General features: G+C 50.4%; 1 protein-coding gene across 1 annotated transcript in view; it reads left to right on the forward strand.

Moving 5' to 3' along the window:
• The window catches only part of TBC1D8 (TBC1 domain family member 8), a 113030-nt gene extending 93873 nt beyond the window's left edge, over positions 1-19157 (forward strand). The window contains exons 10-20 of the mRNA XM_058667507.1: positions 755-969; positions 1660-1777; positions 3880-4165; positions 4850-4979; positions 5071-5169; positions 5743-5811; positions 10591-10831; positions 11285-11350; positions 17482-17571; positions 17844-17941; positions 18679-19157. Of these exons, the coding sequence (XP_058523490.1) occupies positions 755-969; positions 1660-1777; positions 3880-4165; positions 4850-4979; positions 5071-5169; positions 5743-5811; positions 10591-10831; positions 11285-11350; positions 17482-17571; positions 17844-17941; positions 18679-19119 (1853 nt within the window). The 3' untranslated portion in view covers positions 19120-19157. The remainder of the gene's footprint in view (positions 1-754; positions 970-1659; positions 1778-3879; positions 4166-4849; positions 4980-5070; positions 5170-5742; positions 5812-10590; positions 10832-11284; positions 11351-17481; positions 17572-17843; positions 17942-18678) is intronic.
• The last annotated feature ends 717 nt before the right edge of the window (positions 19158-19874 follow it).

A 19874-nucleotide genomic window follows, 5' to 3' on the forward strand; every position in this document is an offset into this window, starting at 1 on the left:
CATAGACAGAAGTCTTCCATTCCCAGTTTGCTCCCCAGGTGCCCACAACAATCAGAGCTGGTCGGTCTGGAACTCAGGCCAAGTCTTCCACCTGGGTGTCCAGGACCTAAAAGCTGGAGCTGTCACCTGCTCTCTCCCAGGGTGGGCATTAGCGAGCGTTGGAAGCAGAGCTTGAGTGGACATACCTGTGTGGGATGTGGAACTCGTTAGTGGCATCTGAACTGCTTAAATGCCTACACCTTTCCTTTGTTTTCTAAAAAAGATTTATTTTATTATAATTTTTTGGGGGGGAAGATTTAGAGAGAAGGAGAGGGGGAGAGAGAGATACATGCACTGGTTCACTTCCCAAGTGGACACAACGCCTGCAGCTGAGCCAATCTGAAGCCAGCAGCCTCTTCCGGGTCTCCCACGTGGGTTCAGGGTCCCATGTCTTTGGGCTGTCCTCAACTGCTTTCCCAGGCCACAGGCAGAGAGCTGGATGGGAAGGGGAGCTGCCGGGACATGAACTGGTGCCCTGATGGGATCCTGGCACATGCAAGGCAAGGGTTTAACCACTGAGCCATTGCGCAGGGCCCTCCTTTGTTTATGTGTGTAGACCAGGCTGTGTGGCAGAAATGAAGTTCTTTTGATTGTGTGTGGCGTCAGCAGTGTTTTTGTGTCCCTCGGTAAGCAGTGCGATACTGCGGGGGTCCCGCTCTGTGGGGACACAGTCCCTGGAGCTATTCTCGTGACATGCTGCTCTGTCAACCCTCAGATGCTGTGACAGATCTCGCACTGCACCCCGGCTACTACGGGAGCCTGGTAGAGGAGTCCCTGGGCAGAGGCTGCCTGGTGAGCGAGGAGATAGAGCGGGACCTGCACCGCTCTCTGCCGCAGCACCCCGCCTTCCAGAACGAAACCGGCATTGCCGCTTTGAGGAGGGTTCTAACAGCCTACGCCCACCGGAACCCCAAAATCGGCTACTGCCAGGTGACGTGTGCATGGGGCTGAGGGCTGTCCTGAGAGGGTGCTGTTCTTGAGCCCTTTCCTGAATGAATGCATCATGGAAGCCCACCCTACTCTCTCTCCTCCCCTGCCGTGGGAAAACCAGCTCTGCCCACCCCATGGTGATACGCACTGCACGGTCCCTGTTCCCTGCCCCCACAGGAGCCCACTGTGGCCTGGGAGAGGCAGGACTTCTGAACCTCTGAAAGACAGGGGTTAGTTAAGGAGGCAGTGTTGTCTGCGGAGGAAAAGGTGACCAGGCTGGGAAGCGTGGATGGGAAGAAAGGCGTTCTCAGAGCAAGCGTAGGGGGAAACGGTGAATGAAATCAGCGGAGTAGACCTAGCACGGCCTTGGAGTAGAGACGGGTGCTGCTGATGGTGACAGACTTAAACCTCACTTTTCCTGCTGTGGATCTGTGTGTGAGAGTGTAAGTGAGCAAGTGTCCACGGGGCCAGGTGTGATCCAGGCCTCGGGCATGGCCGTCGACGGGCTGGGTTGGATGGTGGCTGACAGCTCAGCCCAAGGTGTATTATGAGACGCACATTGGCAGTCCCACTTGATGCGCATGGCTGCATCGCTCACCTGCACCAGGTGGGCTGGTGTGTGCTTTGTGCCTATGTGGGGTTCCAGGCGCTGGGTCAGTCACTGGCCGTCCTCTCTGACCCCCTGTGCAGTCCATGAACATCCTGACCTCTGTGCTGCTGCTGTACGCCAAGGAGGAAGAGGCCTTCTGGCTGCTGGTCGCTGTGTGTGAGCGGATGCTGCCGGACTACTTCAACCACCGGGTAATCGGTGAGCCTGCCTGCCCCTGCCTCTCCCCATGGTGGTGACAGAGTCGCTGTCAGCACTCCTGTGTATAAACTCTCCCCCCCCCTTGGGTGGGAGTGCTCCCCAGCTGATTGCACAAACACACTTTTGCCCTTGAGCTTGCCCAGTGTCTTTGGGAAAATCTCGGTGTAGTTTTGTCTGCTGCTGCAGACGCCTGTGGAGTTTGGGTTAAACACCAGCGATTGGGCCCGGCGGCGTGGCCTAGCGGCTAAAGTCCTCGCCTTGAAAGCCCCGGGATCCCATATGGGCGCCGGTTCTAATCCCAGCAGCTCCACTTCCCATCCAGCTCCCTGCTTGTGGCCTGGGAAAGCAATCGAGGACAGCCCAAAGCTTTGGGACCCTGCACCCACGTGGGAGACCTGGAAGAGGTTCCAGGCATCGGATTGGCGCGCACCACCGCCCGTTGCGGCTCACTTGGGGAGTGAAACATCGGATGGAAGATCTTCCTCTCTCTATCCTCCTCTCTGTATATCTGGCTTTCCAATAATAATAAATCTGTAAAAAAAAAATTTCGTGAGGCCAGGGGAGCTGGTGGAGAGGATCTGGGGAGACAGCGCCTGGGGCTGGTGCGACCCACACTGGTGGTTGAAATGGCGGACTCTCCCAGCTCCCACATGGGTGATCTTGCTGGCCTGCACTCCTTGCCGCCTGGCCTCTGTCCTCCCCACACCTGTCCCTTGTGCTGTCACTGTGCTCCAGCTACCCGCTGGTGGAGAAGCTAGAGGAAAGGCTTTTGATGCTGTTTGACAGATCAGATGAGAAATGGGTGGTGATAGGCATGGGAGAAGAAGAGGAGCTTTGTGAGATGGTGTTTGGCAGCAGACTGAAGTAGGGGGTGAGGTGGGAGATGTCGTGAGAGCTGTAGGAGGTGGCGGGGACACCGCAGGGCACAGAGACACGTGGTTCCCTGGGAGGAGCTGTGTGGCTTTTGCACACAGCTGTGCTTCTCCGTGAGCCTCTGGCTGTCCTCTTGGACTTTCTGAGGGGCCTGAGAGGTTTATTGGTTCACATCTCCTTTCCCTTTGTGTTGTGGGAGGCAGTGACACCAGACCGAGGAGGAGTAGTTGGGAACCCAGTGAGGTGTGAGGTGCCACCCCCGTCACAGCCTGTGTACAGCTCAGGCTCAGCAGTGAGCAGCGAGGACCTCTGAGATCATACATGCCCCTGTGACCATGACCCTCAGATGGGGAGGAACATCTTCCAGCTGCATGCAGCTCCCGCTCTTGCTGTCTGTCACCATGGATTCCTGTCACCTGCTCTTGAAGCTTGTGCACTTTGCCCTTAGGTTTGACATGTGACACTATAGAAGGGCGCTCGCTTGAGCTGGTGGCTTCCTCTCAGTGTAATGTCCGAAGGGCGTGCACTTTGGAGAGAGCTCAGGGGTGTCCTGCTCCCGGTTGCTGAGTGGTGTTTCAGGGTGTAGTCATACCACAGTCTGTTCCATCCAGTCTCCTGTTGATGGGTGTGTGAGTTAATGCTGATGAGGGTCTATGATAAAGTTACAATAAACATTCCACATGTAAGTCTTTGTAGGACTATCTATTGTGATTTTTTTCCTGGGTGTTTGCCCGGGAGTAGGATTTCTGGGTCCCAGGTTAGGGGGTGTGGTATAGTGTGTGTATGTTTAATTTCACATGCTGTAAAGGGAGCATAATGCCAGGAGACCTCCAGTGCCTTTGCATCCTGGCAAACACTTGGCCTTGTCTTTTTAATTTTAGCTGCTCTTGTAGAATAGAAATTGGCATGTGTCATGATACGCTTTTCAAAAAATAATTGTTTTTATGAAATTTATTCATGAGACTGAGGTAGCTGGGAGAACTCCCATCTGCTTTCTTCGCCCTCCAGCTGCCTGCGACGTCCAGGGCTGGTCCAGGCTGCAGTCTGGAGCCAGAAACTCCTAGTCATGCTTCCCTTGTGGGTAATACACTTGAACCCCCAGACCCCACGGGGTGCTTTCTCAGCCTCATGTCTGCCTGGTTGTGGTGGTTATCTCAGGGTAGTGGATATCAGAGCGAGGCTAGTGGCCCTGAGCCTCCCACCCACAGCCTGTGGCCTTCCTCTTGCAGGGGCGCAGGTGGACCAGTCTGTGTTTGAAGAGCTCATCAGGGAGCACCTGCCGGAGCTGGCGGAGCACATGCAGGACCTCTCGGCCCTGGCGTCTGTCTCACTCTCATGGTTCCTGACCCTGTTCCTCAGCATCATGCCTCTGGAGAGCGCCGTGAACGTGGTCGACTGCTTCTTCTATGACGGGATCAAAGCCATCTTCCAGCTGGGGCTTGCCGTGCTTGAAGCCAACGCCGAGGAGCTGTGCAGCAGCAAGGATGACGGCCAAGCCCTGATGGTCCTCAGCAGGTGGGCCCCGGCCCGGCCACTGGCTCCCGTGGCCGACCAGGGCAGTGGGGAGGGCGGGCAGCGGCATGTGCCAATGCTGTGGGAGGTTTCTGTTCCGCTCTGCTGCTTGCCACCTGTCACCCAGGGGTTCCCCCCGAGCCTGTGGCACTGTCACCAGTGGCATCTTCCTTTACCCATATCCACCAAGGGACCGTCTAGGCAGACAAGGGCTGCAGATGCTGTAAGAAGAGTAAGGGGCTTGAATTGGTGTAGACTGTGAGCAGTCTTGTTGGGGCTGCGTGGGCATTGGGCAGATGCCAGGAGGTTTCAGACCCTGTGTATCAGGGGTGCTAACGAGTTGCAGTTTAAGGATCACAGTGGGGTGAGCCCTGGAGCCAGATGACATGTAGAAGGCAACTTCCTTCCAGAACAGTGGGGATGCTTAAAATGAAATGCATAGACGTTTGCATTCACTACACTGGAGCCGTGGCCACCAGAAGACTGTCCTGGGAGCCATACTGGGCAGGCTTGGTTTGCTGAGTTTCTCTCCTGTTCTCTAAACAGCAGTGGTTGCTGCCTTGGTCTCCTCCTGGGTGCTGGTATTTGGACGGTGCCAGCCCACCCACTGCTTGCCCTGTGGCCCTCGTGGGTGATGTGTGGCACCTGGTGTGGGTTGGTCTGGGCTGTAACTGATGCTGTGCTCAGGTTTCTAGACCACATTAAGAATGAGGACAGCCCCGACCCGCCGGTTGGCAGCCACCATGCCTTTTTCTCTGATGATCAGGAGCCCTGCCCTGTGACTGACATCACAGACCTCATCCGGGACGCCTATGAGGTAATGCGGTGCCCTCGGACGGGAGGGTGCCTGCATCCGCAGCCCAGAGGCCGTGGGGCCCCTGAGCTGGGCCGTGTCTGTCTCCCTGCAGAAATTCGGAGACCAGTCGGTGGAGCAGATCGAACACCTGCGTTGCAAGCACAGGATCCGGGTCCTCCAAGGCCATGAGGACACCACGAAGCAGAACGTGGTGGGCAGCAGTCCCCTCACCGTGGGGCCCCTGGCCTTGGAGCTAGCTGTGCAGGCGGGTCCCTTCTGGTCACCTGATGCAGGAGTGTCAGAATTTGTTTGAAGAATAGGGTGGAAAAATCACTGAATTAATGTACTGGAGGTTGATATGCATAAATGACATTGGATTTTGGGGTCCAACTGGGACCCTCAGTTGCCCTGGCTGTAAAATGGGCCTGATTAGGGCTACCAGATAGGATTTAGCTGAGGGACTAGTTATAAAATACCTCATGCAGGTGGCCCACAGTAAGTGCTCATTGTTTGGTTGCCTGGGCTGTAACTGCCAACTGCTTCCCTTCTGTCAGACTTCATGTGGTTCTCACTGGGTGACCTGGAAAGGGAGAAGAGCAGAGAAGATGCTGTAGAGCACCTTGGTATCCAGAGGAGCAGGTGCTGCTCCAGTGCGCCAGGAACTGTTGCCCAAGGGAAGCTGCACAGCCCCCTCCCTGTGTCCCCGACTAGGAGGGAGAGCTCCCATCCCCTGCCAGGTGTGCAGGCCTAGAGCTGCTCGCTCACCGTTTCTGTTTTCCTTAAGCTCCGCGTCGTCATCCCCGACGTCTCAATCCTTCCTGAAGACCTGGAGCAGCTCTATGACTTATTTAAGGTGAGTGAGTCTGGGGAGGAGGAGTTCCAGGGCCCTGAGCCAGGCCTGAGCCCACAGTGGGGGTACCTGTTATACACTGGCAGAGCCTACAGCTGCCCCACCAGCCACTCTGCGATCCTTGCTTGCTTGCTTCTGCCCAGAAATGTCTCCCGTTTGTTCGGTCGAGGCTCCCTTGGACACCAGCCCACTGTGTAGCTTCCGGGGCAGGGGAATGGGGAGGGCCCAAGGTACAGGAGCCGCCCTGGGATGAGGGCTCTGTGAGGGGATCTCCTCACAGTCGTGCTCTGCCCTGATAAGCACAGCTCCACTTCCCAGTCCAGAGTGGATGGAACATCCACACTTGATGTACTTCCTAACTAATCACAGTCCCCTGACATGATCCGCATGTTGGATGACATTTACTAGGCTAGCATGCATGGTTCTTCGCATATTTTTCCCTTGATGCTGTTGTTAATGTTTTTCTGTGGTACCACATAGTCTGAACCATTTCTTGAATGACTTTGTAACCTTTCCTGCAGTACTGCTTAGTATAGCAAACCAGATTTCTGATGTTCAGATGTTTAGGCGGAGTTTTGGGTTTTACGGATTACATCATCAGGGACTTTGCTGGAAGTTTTTTTCTTGGGTCAAGCCCCGTGGGGTGTCATGTACTTAAGTGTGTTTTACACGCACCTCCTGTCTTTGGGACCAGAATTCTGTTTTTGCAAGAGAAAGACCCTCATGGGAATTCTCCTGAAGTGTTCTGTAGGCATGTGGCAGGATGTGCCTGAGTGTGTTCTTTGGTCGGCTCACCCCAGCCTCGCAGGCGCAGGCACAGCCACCCCTGGTAGTAGCCAGTGGCCATCAGCTCGGACTTGATGAGCGTTACAAATGCTCGTTATTTTAAAGCAGTCCTTGACCTCTCATAAATGCAGTGCCCGGATGTCTCCTACTCTCCAGAGTAGAAGATATGGCCTTCTTGAGGGCTGTGAGGGGTGTGAATACAAACTGGAATACTCAGCTGCTCCTGGAGGTGCCCAGGACCAAGACAGAGTCTGTGTATTGCATAGACACCTTCTTACTGGTGACTGGCTAACCTCACCTGTTCTGGCTGGATTCCTGGGCCCCAGAGGTCATTTGGTCTGTTGTGTTTTGAGAAAGACTTCTGTTTTCAAATTCTAATTGAAACACAAATAAAAGTACCCTACTCAAACCTTTAAAGAGCACTTTTCAGCAGAAGTGAGAGGGCCTTGCCTTGGTTCCCCTGTGAGCCACCCTTGGGTAGGTCATTCCTGAGCGTGCGGAGTGTGTCTCCTGATTGTCCTGTGTTTCTGTAGACACACATGTGCACTCAGCACATACAGTATCCATCTCTTTGCTCATGTGGAAGTGTGAGTGTGCTATACACAGTGAACTGTGGTTTTCAGTTGACCAAATGTTGTAAACTTACTTCTAGGTCAGTATCTACGAATCTTTCCTCATTCTAATCAATACCCAGTTCCATTGTTGGGCTGAACCATGGTTTACATTCACCTGTTGAGGGACATTAGTGTTTTATTTGCTAATTTATTTTTTAAAGCTGTATATGTGTGTGTGTGTGTATAATTGAAGTTTTTAATTTTTCACTTTTTAAAATTTTATAATACAGTTAACTATTCATTTTTATTTGAAAGAATTAGAGAAAGAAAGGCACACAGAGAGTGCTTCCATTCGCTGGTTCGTTCCCCAGATGACCTCTGTGGCTGGAGCTAGGATGGTCTGCAGCCAGGTCTCCCATGTGGGTGCAGGGTCTGAAGGCTTTGGGCCATCCTCTGCTTTCTTCCCAGGATATTAGCAGGGAGCTGGATTGGAAGCAGAGCCATCAGGACACACACCAGCATCCATGTGGGATGCTGGCAGCACAGGGGGAGGCTTAGTTTGCTACGGCTCAGCTCCATCTCCAAAGATTTTCAAAGATTCTTAAAATGATTTATTTGTTTGAAAGGCAGAGTGAGAGAAGAAAAGCGGGAGAAAGATATCTTCCATCTGTTGGTTCACTCCACAGAAGGCCACAGTGGACCAGGGCTGGGCCAGGGCTGGGTCAGTTCTAAGGCCAGGAACTTCATCCAGGTCTCCCACATGGGTGGAAGGGGCCCAAGCACTTGGGCCATCTTCTGTTGCTGCTTTCCGAGGCACATTTGTATGGAGCAGGGTCAGAAGCGGAGAAGCCGGGACTCAAACTTGTTACCCATGTGGAATGCCGATGTTGTTCGCAATGTAGTATGTCACAACATTGGCCATAAGATTTATTGCTTTATTTGATAGAGTAACAAATAATCTCCACAGGGCCCGGCGGCGTGGCCTAGCGGCTAAAGTCCTCGCCTTGAAAGCCCCGGGATCCCATGTGGGCGCCGGTTCTAATCCCGGCAGCTCCACTTCCCATCCAGCTCCCTGCTTGTGGCTTGGGAAAGCAGTTGAGGATGGCCCAATGCTTTGGGACCCTGCACCCACGTGGGAGACCTGGAAGAGGTTCCAGGTTCCCGGCATCGGATCGGCGTGTACCGGCCCATTGCGGCTCACTTGGGGAGTAAAAACATCGGATGGAAGATCTTCCTCTCTGTCTCTCCTCCTCTCTGTATATCCGGCTTTCCAATAACAATAAAATCTTTAAAAAAAAAAATAATCTCTACCCTGCTGATTGATGTCTCAAATGGCCACAAGCCAAGGCTAGGCCAGAAGCTCCACTGAGTGATGGAAACTCAGTTGGAGTTGGTGGATCATGGAGTAGTACTTAATATATTTTAGTGCTGCTAAAATATTTTTGACTTTTCAAATGACAGTCCCACTGATGTGTAAGAGGACCCATTTGCAACACTTCATTTCCACCCAGCATTTGATAATAATCATGGGTCTTTTCAATCTGGTAGGAAACTATTTCATTGGGACTTACTTATTCATTAATGACGTTGCATTCTGTTTCCTAAGTTTATTGGATAATTACATACTTTCTTAAATCACCTGTTGATGTCATTGGTTTAGTCTTTTTTTAAAAGAATATTATTTTTATAGTTTTTACTTTTAATAATTACATGGCTGATTAGGGTGGGAAGGATTGAAGTTTAGGGAAAATTGGGTGAACTCACTGCTTCCAAATTTGCTGTTTCTTCTTGTTTCTGGGGGAAGGGGAGAGACAAAGGGGGAAACCACTCACGACTTTGCACACATCCCAGTATCCAGGGATGAGTCAGATATACAGAAAGGAGGAGAGACAGACAGGAAGATCTTCCGTCCGTCTGTTGATTCACTCCCCAAGTGGCCACAATGGCCAGAGCTGCACCGATCTGGAGCCAGCAGCCTCTTCTGGGTCTCCCACATGGATGCGGGGTCCCAAGACCTTGGGCCATCCTCAACTGCTTTCCCAGGCCACAAGCAGGGAGCTGGGTGGGAAGCAAGGTGGCCGGGATTAGAACCGGCGCCCATATGGGATCCCAGCCCGTTCAAAGTGAGGACGTGAGCCACTAGACTACAGCGCCGGGCCCCATTGGCTTAATCTTATATTGGTTTGTTTTCCTACTTAACTGAAGTAGTCCTTGGCTAATATTTCAAACCCTTTTCTTGACACCATTTTAGGGGCCTTAAGTTTGATTTCATACACATGGACATGTGGACATTCACTTTATGACTTGAGTTTTTAGAAATGAGAATTTCTCTGACCTTTGCTCCGCACACCAAAGTTCCGGGCTACTTTTTACGTGATTGTTTAAAGAATATGGCTGTAATTAATGATAGTGAAATTATGAATGACTTTTTAGCTTGCATGTTATAGCATCTGCACTCATTTCTGTCCCATCCTTAAAGACAGAAGACATTGAAATTGTTAAGAACCAGGCTCAGTGCAATGGCTCAGTAGCTAAATGCTCACCTTGCAATGCTGGGATCCCATATGGGTGCAGGCTTGTGTCCCAGCAGCCTCGCTTCCCATGCAGCTCCCTGCTAACAGGCCGGGAAAGCAGTCGAGGTCGGCCCAAAGCGTGGGGACCCTGCACCATGTGTAAAGCTCTTGGCTTCAGTTTAGCTCAGCTGCATTCATTGCAGCCATTTGGACAGTGAACCACCAGATGGAAGATTCTCTCTGTGAAATCTGCCTTTTCAAAAAAAAAAAAATCTTTAAAAAAGAAATTGTAAAGAATCGTGCAGCCGCTGAGACCACGTCAGGCCCGGTGAACTGAGATGCCTCTGAGGAGAGTGAGCACGAGGGTCGGCGAAGCTTTGTGAGAGGCTCCCCTGCCCTGCTGTCTCCACAGCTGCCTTAGTTGTCAGTGTGTTCCCAAGGCTTCAGCTTGCATTTTGTTCCCTTTGAATCCTTGAAATTGTCAGTGCTTTAAGGCTGTCAGTCTTCAGAAGCTTCCGCCTTTGGGTCTCGCTGCCCACTTGGTCTCCGTACAGGTGAGCAGTGTTGCTAGTTCATTTTATATCCTGCAGACTTTTACTTTTTGTTTCAAACAATACAATTTTAAGTGAAATGATGTCAGAGTAAAAAATGTGTCTGATTTGCCACGATAAGCAAATAATTTAAAAATGTATATGTCAGCCAAGGACCACAGGAGGGAAACCAGGGAGACAGTGTTTTGTATGTGGTTACCATGGGGAGCCTGTGAGTCACTTGAGACTGTCATTCGTTTGTGTCACTGCATGGTGTGTTTTAAGCAGCGATTTAGGAGGTGAGGCAGTACAGGGGAGGAGGGCCCATGGGCCACAGCTGTGGAGGGTGCAGCCTCCCACAGGCCCAGCGTCTCACAGCACTCTCCCTCTTGTGTTAAGAGAGAGCACATGATGAGGTGTTACTGGGAGCAGCCCAGGCCCGAGGCCCTGCGCCACGACCCCAGCAGGCCCTACGTGGAGCAGTACCGCATAGATGCCCGGCAGTTCGCACACCTCTTCCAGCTGGTCTCGCCGTGGACCTGTGGGGTGCACACGGAGATCTTAGCGGAACGGACTTTCAGGCTGCTGGACGACAACGTGGACCAGCTCATTGAATTCAAGGCATTTGTGGGCTGTCTAGGTAGGCTGGGTGTGGGAGGGTAAAAGACAGAGTGGATCGTGGCGGGGAGAGCAGAGCACCAGAGTGGAACATCTTTGTGACTGGCCTGGGGTGGTTTCTAGGTACCACTCTGATGCCAGCTGTTGGGCCCAGCTGTCTACTCATAAGGCCATTGAGCTGCTTCTTGACACCACCATGATGCGGTGTGGCTGCTTGGGAGCCAAGTCCCTAGTTTTGTGCATAAAATGAAAATCTTTTAAAAAAACAGTAGGACCAGACAGCAGATTCCCTCATTGCTTATTCATTAGCCACCACCTTTATTGCTCTAGTTTTTCATGTGGTGGGTGTCTGGGGTGGGGTGTTAGAGTGACAAATACTGACTGCTCAGAATTCTGTTTCCACCAAGAAGTTTGTATCATGCCAAAGGAGCTTGAGCCCTTTGCATCCTCTCAGTCTCTTTGTGTGTGCTTGCAGATATTATGTATAATGGAGAAATGAATGAGAAAATCAAGCTGTTGTACAGGCTTCACATCCCTCCAGGTAAGAAAGGCCGTAGAGAAAACTCGGGCAGTGTGCTGTACCCTAACTTAAACCAGCCCTGTGCAAGTGTTAAAGTCCTTCTCTTTTTCGGTTCTGTTTAGACTCAGAACAGCAGGTGTTTCTAGCTTGGAGTTTCAGATCAATACAAAGTCTCAGCGAGGTTCTGCATGGTCATGGCAGAACATCTCACAAGTGATTCATAATGGCCCAAGAGGGCTTGTTACAGCAGGTTCCCACCCACATCACGGACTCGCTGAGTCCGAGGACCACACTGAGAGCTGCTGGCCTGGGGAACATTTTGGGGAGCCAGGCCTAGGTTGCCGGGGTAGTTATTTTGGGCTGCTGTCTTAGAAGGGCCATTCCATTTCCCCAACACATGAGACAGCACTTCCTTCCAGTGCAAAGTAGCAGTTAACTACAAATGAAGGAAGACATTTTAAGACACATGAGGTCAGACTTGACATTGGCAGGAACAAGAACAAAGAACCCTGCATGTGTTGCTTGAATCTCCAAGAGATGAATCAGACATCCCAGTGTCCAGAGCCCTGGGTTGCGGCTGGCGGCCGGAGGAGACTGCCCGGGACGGGAGACCCCGTGGCCTTTTGTGACTCTGGGCATGCATAAAACTTGCAAAGGCTCAGGGACATTGTTTGTGGGCTTCCTAAACTGAGCCATTTCTGAAATTTCATGTGATACCTAGGTATGTTATCCCCAGAGAACATCCTGTCCAGGCCACACACAGCCCTCCTGGACTTACTCCAGGGCTTGGGATCATGTTGTGCACGTTGGCACCAGGGCATGTCTGCCTTTTATGCCAGCTTGTTACTGAGTTGTATAGTTTTCATTTAATTGGCCCTTATTTTTCACGAATGTTCTCCTACTGATGTGCAAGAATTACATAAGACTTCCTCTACCCTCATTAGTAGCGTCAAAAATTATATCTGATACTATTATTTAGAATGTGATTGGTTTTTTTTTCAGATTTTTTCTCATAAAACCAAAATTGTTCCAAAATTAAAAGTTGCACAAGATGGTACATATAGAATTTCTACCTTGCCATATTTTAAATGTATTGTCTTTTGAATTCTCACTTATTATTTTTGACTTTAAAAAAATTTATTTTTACTGGAAAGGCAGATATACAGAGAGGAGAGACAGAGAGGAAGATCTTCCATTTGATGATTCATTCCCCAGGTGACCACAATGGCTGGTGCTGAGCCAATACGAAGCCCAGAGCTAGGAACTTCCTCCAGGTCTCCCATGTGGGTGCAGGGTCCCAAGGCTTTGGGGTGTCCTTGACTGCTTTTCCAGGTGAAAAGCAGGGAGCTGGATGGGAAGCGGGGCTGCCAGGATTAGAACCGGCCTCCATATGGGATCCCAGCATGTTTAGAGCGAGGACTTTTGCCACTAGGCCACCACGCCGGGCCCTATTTTTGACTCTTGATCTGATTTTAGCATGAATTACTATTTTCCAATTGCAAGTTCTAGAAGGCATTTCATTGCATTTGATGTATTAAAAGGCATTTGTAGGTCTTAATGGAATCAGAAATTTTTTTTTTAAGATTTATTTTTATTGGAAAGGCAGATATATAGAGAGAAGGAGATACAAAGATCTGTTAGCTCACTGCCCAGATGGCCACAATGACTGGAGCTGGCTGATTCGGAATCAGAGGCTTCTTCCGGGTCTCCCATGCGGGTACAGGGTCCCCAGGGAGGGAGCTGGATGGGAAGTGGAGCAGCCAGGACACAAACTATTGCCTGTATGGGATGCCAGCGCTTAGAGATGTAGGATTAGCTAATTGAGTCATCACACCAGCCCCTAAAAAATCAGTTTCACATACTCTTTTTGGACAAATATAACTAACACCAGGCTGAAGTTTTTGAATAAAAATTAAGATTTGATATTTTGTGTGTGTCTAAATATTTTTTTGATTTAGATAATCTAAAAACCTTTGTTGGTAAACATCAAGAGGTTTTTACCTCAGGCCATGATGACTCTCAGTATATTGGGTGCTTTTCATTTAAATCTATTTAACCAGCAAATATTTCCTTTTAAATTTTAAGAAACAGTGACTTTTCATAATAACTAAAAGGTGGAACAGGGACTGGTGTTGTGGCACGATGACTAAGCTGTGGCCTGCAGTGTTGGTATCCTGTATGTTCAAGACCTGGTGGCTCCGCTCTCAGTCCAGCTCCCTGCTGATGTGCTCGGGCCCCTGTATCCATATGGGTGACTGGGTCAAGTTCTGGCTTTGACCTGTCCACTTAGCCATTTGGGGAGTTAACCAGCAGATCAGAGAGTTCCCCCCCGCTTCTCTGTAGCCTTGCCTTTAAAACATGTCATTAAATATTTTTTAAATGAAATTAAGACAAAGTCCATATGCCTGTGGAGAACACTTTCTAGCCAGTATAGCATGAGCACGTTGCTGGAAACACCCACCGAAGCGGACACTCAGCACTCTGCCAGCGTGGGCAGAGATACAGAGCTTGGTTGTGAGCTTGGTTACAAAGGTCTGTGATGCAACTTGGGAAGCCAGGAAGAGCCAGGAGCCACATAATGGTTCCAGGACAGCTCGTCCTGGCTGTACGACAATTGCAACACTGGCACAGGAACTAGACATGAAATTTTGCAGATGACGTGCTGTGGCAGGTCACAGGGAGCAAACAGATTTTGAAGCCAAGAGTGTGCATTGAGGCTGGACAAATTGACACTAGTCATTTCATCTAATTACACTAATTGGATTTCTAGTGCAGAACTTTCTGGAAAAATTTTTTGGTGTCTTAGAGTATCAGAATGACACTTGATATTGCCAAAGAGCATGTGTGCCTGCGCACACAACCTTGGAGGTGTCCTGTAGGTCTGTGTACCCAGAGTGAGTCACAGTTCCTCATAGACACGCTGAGGCCCAAGGAGTACACAATGCAGAGTAGCTCTCCTTGAAGGACTGCCTGCTGGTCTGCGTCCTCTCCAGGTGATCTTGGGGTTAAATCTAGTACAGCTGCAGCTGCTCCAGACTGTTCTAAGTGAAGACACCAAGGTTTCCTCCTGAGGCCTTATGTATAGCAAAGTACATCAGCTGTGCGAAGGAGGGACCTCGCTGGGATCTTCTGGATAAGAAGGATAAGGACTGGTTTAAAAAGCCCAGGGTTCAACCTGAATGGGACTCACTGGAAAGCTGAAAGAGCACATGAAATTGTATTAATGCGTCCTGATAATGCAAGGATTCAAAACAAAAATTCAGCTTAGAGGTTCTAAGTGCTTCACTGGTGATGTAGAGGCAGTGTAACATAAGTGTTAATGTGGACAGGTACAGCAGTGTCTGTAGGAATGAGGGGAGACTGTTGGAAATGCTGTGCGGACTGGATTGACGATGTATGTCAGTGGGAGGGAGGAGCTGGTTGATAGAGGGATCACGTGACCGACATTCAGGTGAGAGCGCGTGTGTGAGCTGTTCAAGTCGTGGCCGTGTGAGGGCTGTCTGGAGTGGAGGAGTGTCCATATGTTTTCTCACCAGTGGTGATGGTCTGTTATGAGGATTCGTTTAGATGTTCTAATCATGAACTGCAGGTAGCCATTTTCATATCAGTATGAAAATTCAGCTGTGCTATTTCAGTCACGTTCCTTGCCTTGGACGTCGGGTTAAGTAGCAGGGGGCCGGAAATCCCACCAGTCTTTGCGTGGCACGGTCCCTCCAGATGCTGTATGCAGTTGCAGGTTTCAATCCCAGCTGTACACCTGGAGCATGCTGGAGCAGTTAGGTGTTGGACATGAACAGGACTGAGGGTTGAGGGCAGGTGACTGCTCTTTGGACACTTTTTGCTAAGCACTCATTGGTCAGTCCCTTTCCTGTGATTCCCAAGAAGCGAGACTGAAGATAACTGGTAAGCTCCTGGCTTGGGAATGTGCTAATCCATCCAGATCCCTGCTGGACCCTAGAAGCTGAGGGATGCAAATCCTCCAATGCTCCAGCAGCCAAAGCCATCATGAGGCTGGCCCGGGAGCCCGCCAGGCTGCAGGGCAGCTGATGATGCCAGGCCTGAGCACTTCGTGCCCTCCTGAAGATGCAGGTGCAGGAGAGAACCCTCCTGTAAATGGAGGATACGTGGAGGAAACCTGCAAAGCTCGGCTGCTCAGGACTTGTGCATGGTGGTCACTCATGTTCCAGTTTTTATAGTTCAGGCAGCGTGGTCAGCTGTATCAGAAACGTCTGGCTTGCTAATAGGCAGTTTAAGGGTAGGTAAAGATGTTGTGTTTTGGATCATCCTGAGTTGAAAGTGTCACTAAGAATTTTGAGAAGTGGTAAAGTCAGAGATTGCATGGCACTTTGTTCAGTGACAGTGGAGCTGAAGATGGAGTTCTCCAGGAAGCCAGTGAGACCCCAGATGTGTTGTGCCCACCTCCAGGAGCAGCTGCACTCCAGTGTTTCTCACAGTGGATGACACAGATGCGAGCTCTGTGCCTCAGCTCTTGGTCCTATGAATACCGCTCTGTGTCTGAACTCCTGACTAACCTCCTTGCTGTTGGGACCAGGATGTCCAGTGTACCTGGCCACTTTGCCTCCTTAACAAGAGCTAAAGATATGGGGTGTAATAGGTAAAGCCCCTGCCTGCAGGGCCAGCATCCCATACGGGCACTGATCCAGCTCCCTGGGAAAGCACTGGAAGATGGCCCACGTGCCTGGGCCCCTGCACCCACATGGGAGCCCCCAGCGAAGCTCCTGGCTTCAGCCTGGCCCAGTCCCACTGTTGGTGACCTGGGGGAATGAACCAGCAAATGGCAGACCTTTCTGTCTCTGCACGCCTTTCTCCTTGACTTGCAAATAGATACATTAAGAAAAAGTGAAGATAGCAGAAGTAATCAAAAATGAGAAGCCTTCCTAGCACAGAAGATAGCTTAGCCACAATTTAGTGCCATCTTGTGGATGCTTTGCTGAATCACAACAGAATTTTGCATTTGATGTTTTCAATTACAAGGCTTTTAAAAAAAAATTTTTTTTTTTATTACAAAGTCAGGTATACAGAGGAGAGACAGAGGAAGATCTTCCGTCCGATGATTCACTCCCCAAGTGGCTGCAACGGCCGGTGCTGTGCCGATCCGAAGGAGGAGCCAGGAACTTCTTTCCAGGTCTCCCACACAGGTGCAGGGTCCCAAGGCTTTGGGCCGTCCTCGACTGCTTTCCCAGGCCACAAGCAGGGAGCTGGATGGGAAGTGGAGCTGCCAGGATTAGAACCAGCACCCATATGTAATCCCATCACGTTCAGGGTGAGGACTTTAGCCACTAGGCCACCGCACCAGGCCCAAGGGGTTTTTTTTGAGACTTATTTTACTGGGAAGTCTGATATATAGAGAGGAGAGACAGAAATATCTTCCATGCAATGATTTACTCCCCAAGTTCCCGCAAAGGCCGTTGCTGCACTGATCTGAAGCCAGGAGCCTTTCCAGGTCTCCCACGTGGGTGCAGGGTCCCAAGGCTTTGGGCTGTCCTCACCTGCTTTCCTAGGCCACAAGCAGGGAGTTGGATGGGAAGTGAAGCTGTTGGGATTAGAACCGGTGCCCATATGGGATCCCGGCACATGCAAGGCGAGGACTTTAACCACTATGCTATCGCACCTAGGCAACTCTGGCTTTCTAAGCAACTGTCAAATTATTTTACAAAGTGGCTGCCCTATTTACATGTCCACCAGCACCAAATGAGGTCGCTGATGCTTTGTTCCACTTCAGGAAGTCCTGGTAGGACACTACTTGGAATTCAGTAAGGCTTTCCTCAACTACAGCAGTAGTGCGACTATAGAAATCACTTGGAATGTTGAAAATAATTACCAACTACTTTCACTCAGCTGCTTAGTGTATTTCTGGAGTTTAACATGCAATAATGTACAGAACTTTGCTGGACGAGGTTCATCAGTTCATGTCTTCCTGTGCATATCTGCAGTGTCCCCCGAGGACCTGTGTGCAGTGACAGTATCTCCCAGGACCCTGGGGAGGGGCAGAGCTGTGCATGAGGCTGCCTGTGCTGGGTCCTTGGATCCTGTGCAAAGACTGCAGCCCATACTCTGGGAGCTGCTGACTTAGCCTGGTAAAACAAAGTTCCCGTATGTGTTTGGGTTAATGTGAATTTAAATCTCTTAAGCACTCACTGAGAACGACCGGGACAGCCAGTCGCCTTTGAAGAACCCACTGCTGTCAACATCAAGACCCCTGGTTTTTGGGAAGTCCAATGGCAAGTACTGCTTTTCACCAGCCTGCACCTGGGCTGCCCCAGCCAGTCTTCCTCCCATCCCTCCCAGGATCTGCCCCCGAGCTGGCTGCCTGCAGAGCCAACAGTCCAGAGGCGTTAGGCTCCTTCCACTTGAACACCCCCCTGGATCAGCCCCAATCCCACTCTTCTAGTAAACTCTGATGTCATTTGCTAAATAGAATCCCTCATCTCTTCCCCCTTCCTACCCATTTCTCTGCATGCTTTCACAGAGTTTGCATTTCATTCATTGCAAGGTGATGCAGCTGACTATCAGAAGCAGCTGAAGCAGATGATCAAGGACTTGGCCAAAGAAAAAGATAAAACTGAGAAAGAGCTGCCCAAAATGAGCCAGGTATGAACTTGGACCATTCACCCTGCACCCCCTCTTCACTCCAAAGCCCATCTTAGAACTCAGGCTGAGCATGTAAAAGTCTAACGGGGAGCTACTGAAGCTGGCTAGCCACTCAAAGCCCTTAGTGAGAGGACTGATACAGAGGTGGTATCCTTTCTGTCAGAATCACCCAGGTTAAGTGTCCAAGGCAACTATGGATTTAGCATTCTTAAGTTATGTTACATTGCTATTTATATGGGAGGGCTTACCTCAGCTCTTGCTGGCTGCTCACTGCTGGTAAGTCATCCAGACACATGCGTGGATCATGTCCTGCCACTGCTAGGAAGTTTATTGTCTGCAGGAGCACAGGGTGACAGCCTATGCTCTGCTTGTCCCACTGCCCCAAGATGCCAGACTTAGTTACAAACCCCAAGGATGGTCCCATAATCACTGTAACCCAGACAGGCCACACCAACACCGTCTTCCTCTACTTTGGGACTAGTCAACGGTGCTTACAAAATTTCCAGTAACTGAATGTGTAGCTAATCCTCTGAAGCACCTCGTCACGTTACCATGGACCCTCCTTTGGAAGGAGCACATGTTCGGGGGGACCATAAAGCATTGTTTTCTTTCACCCTTTCCTGCCATAATCATTTTATTGAAGGAGCTCCAGGTTTCCTGGTAACGTGACCTGGTTGGCACTGTCCCATAGGGTTGCCTGTCCACACATTTCTCATACACATTTGTTTTCGTTTCAGAGAGAGTTTATTCAGTTCTGTAAAACTCTGTACAGCCTTTTCCACGAGGACCCAGAAGAGAACCACCTGTACCAGGCCATTGCCACGGTCACCACTCTCCTGCTGCAGATTGGGGAAGTGGGCCAGAGCAGCAGCAGCTCTGGGAGCTGCTCCCAGGAGTGTGGGGATGAGCTCGGGGCTGGGGCTCCTTCCCCGGAGCAGGACTCGGTGTTTCCCGAGGTGGACTCCAGGGCATTCCCAGAGACGTCAGAAGGGGACTGGACAGTCTCCCTTGAACACATCTTGGCATCACTTCTGACTGAACAGTCACTGGTCAACTTTTTTGAAAAGCCGCTGGACATTAAATCCAAACTTGAAAACGCCAAGATCAACCAGTACAGTCTCAAGACTTTTGAAATGAGCCACCAGTCACAGGCCGAGTTCAAGCTATGTAACCTGTAGCCAGAGTTACACTGGAGCCTGCTGTACCAAAGCACAGAGCAGCCTGTGGGAGAGCCTCACCCTGTGCACGCTGCCCTGGCGAGCAGCCTGACAGCTGTGGCTGGGGAGCTGAAGCCCCACAGCCTTTCTATTTATTCTGAGAACCTTTCCCTCAATGCTGTGACTCCACGTCCCTGCTGGCAGATTTGCTGAACTGGGCTTGTCTCTTGGGGCTAGTGTGATTTTAAATTGCTGGGTGAAACCCACAATTCAGAGTTGTCTCATTAACCCAGAGTAAAAGCCCTGGGCTCTCATTTTTCATTTGGAACAATAATGAGCCCCCCCCCCCCCTGCCGAATGAGGTTTGCTTTTAAGATAGTAAGAGCCACCTATCTGTGCAATTGTATGACTTTTTTGCACTAATTTTGTTTCAATGCTGGTAATTGAAACCATTTTAATATTTGGTTATGACTTTGTATGTCCTTCCAAAAAGTGTACAAACCATGCTTTCCAATATTGGCCTCCAAGGTTTTTTTAATAAGACTTTTTTGCATTGAGGTCTCTACGTCATGCTTATTTGTCTTACAGTGCAGAGCGTGCCAGTTAATGGGCAGAGCTGGAGCCACTCCAGGTGGCTGACCACAGGGGCCACGCACTGCAGGGATCTAACTCCTGCCAACATCCTGCTCATCTAGCCCTTTACACCTCCTCAGCTTAGCGCCAAGTAGCTGAGATGTCCTCAACTCACAGGGTCTTACAATGTGTTGCAATCAAAA

The sequence above is a fragment of the Ochotona princeps genome, chromosome 8 (assembly GCF_030435755.1).
Source record: "Ochotona princeps isolate mOchPri1 chromosome 8, mOchPri1.hap1, whole genome shotgun sequence".
In the NCBI taxonomy this organism is placed as follows: Eukaryota; Metazoa; Chordata; class Mammalia; order Lagomorpha; family Ochotonidae; genus Ochotona; species Ochotona princeps.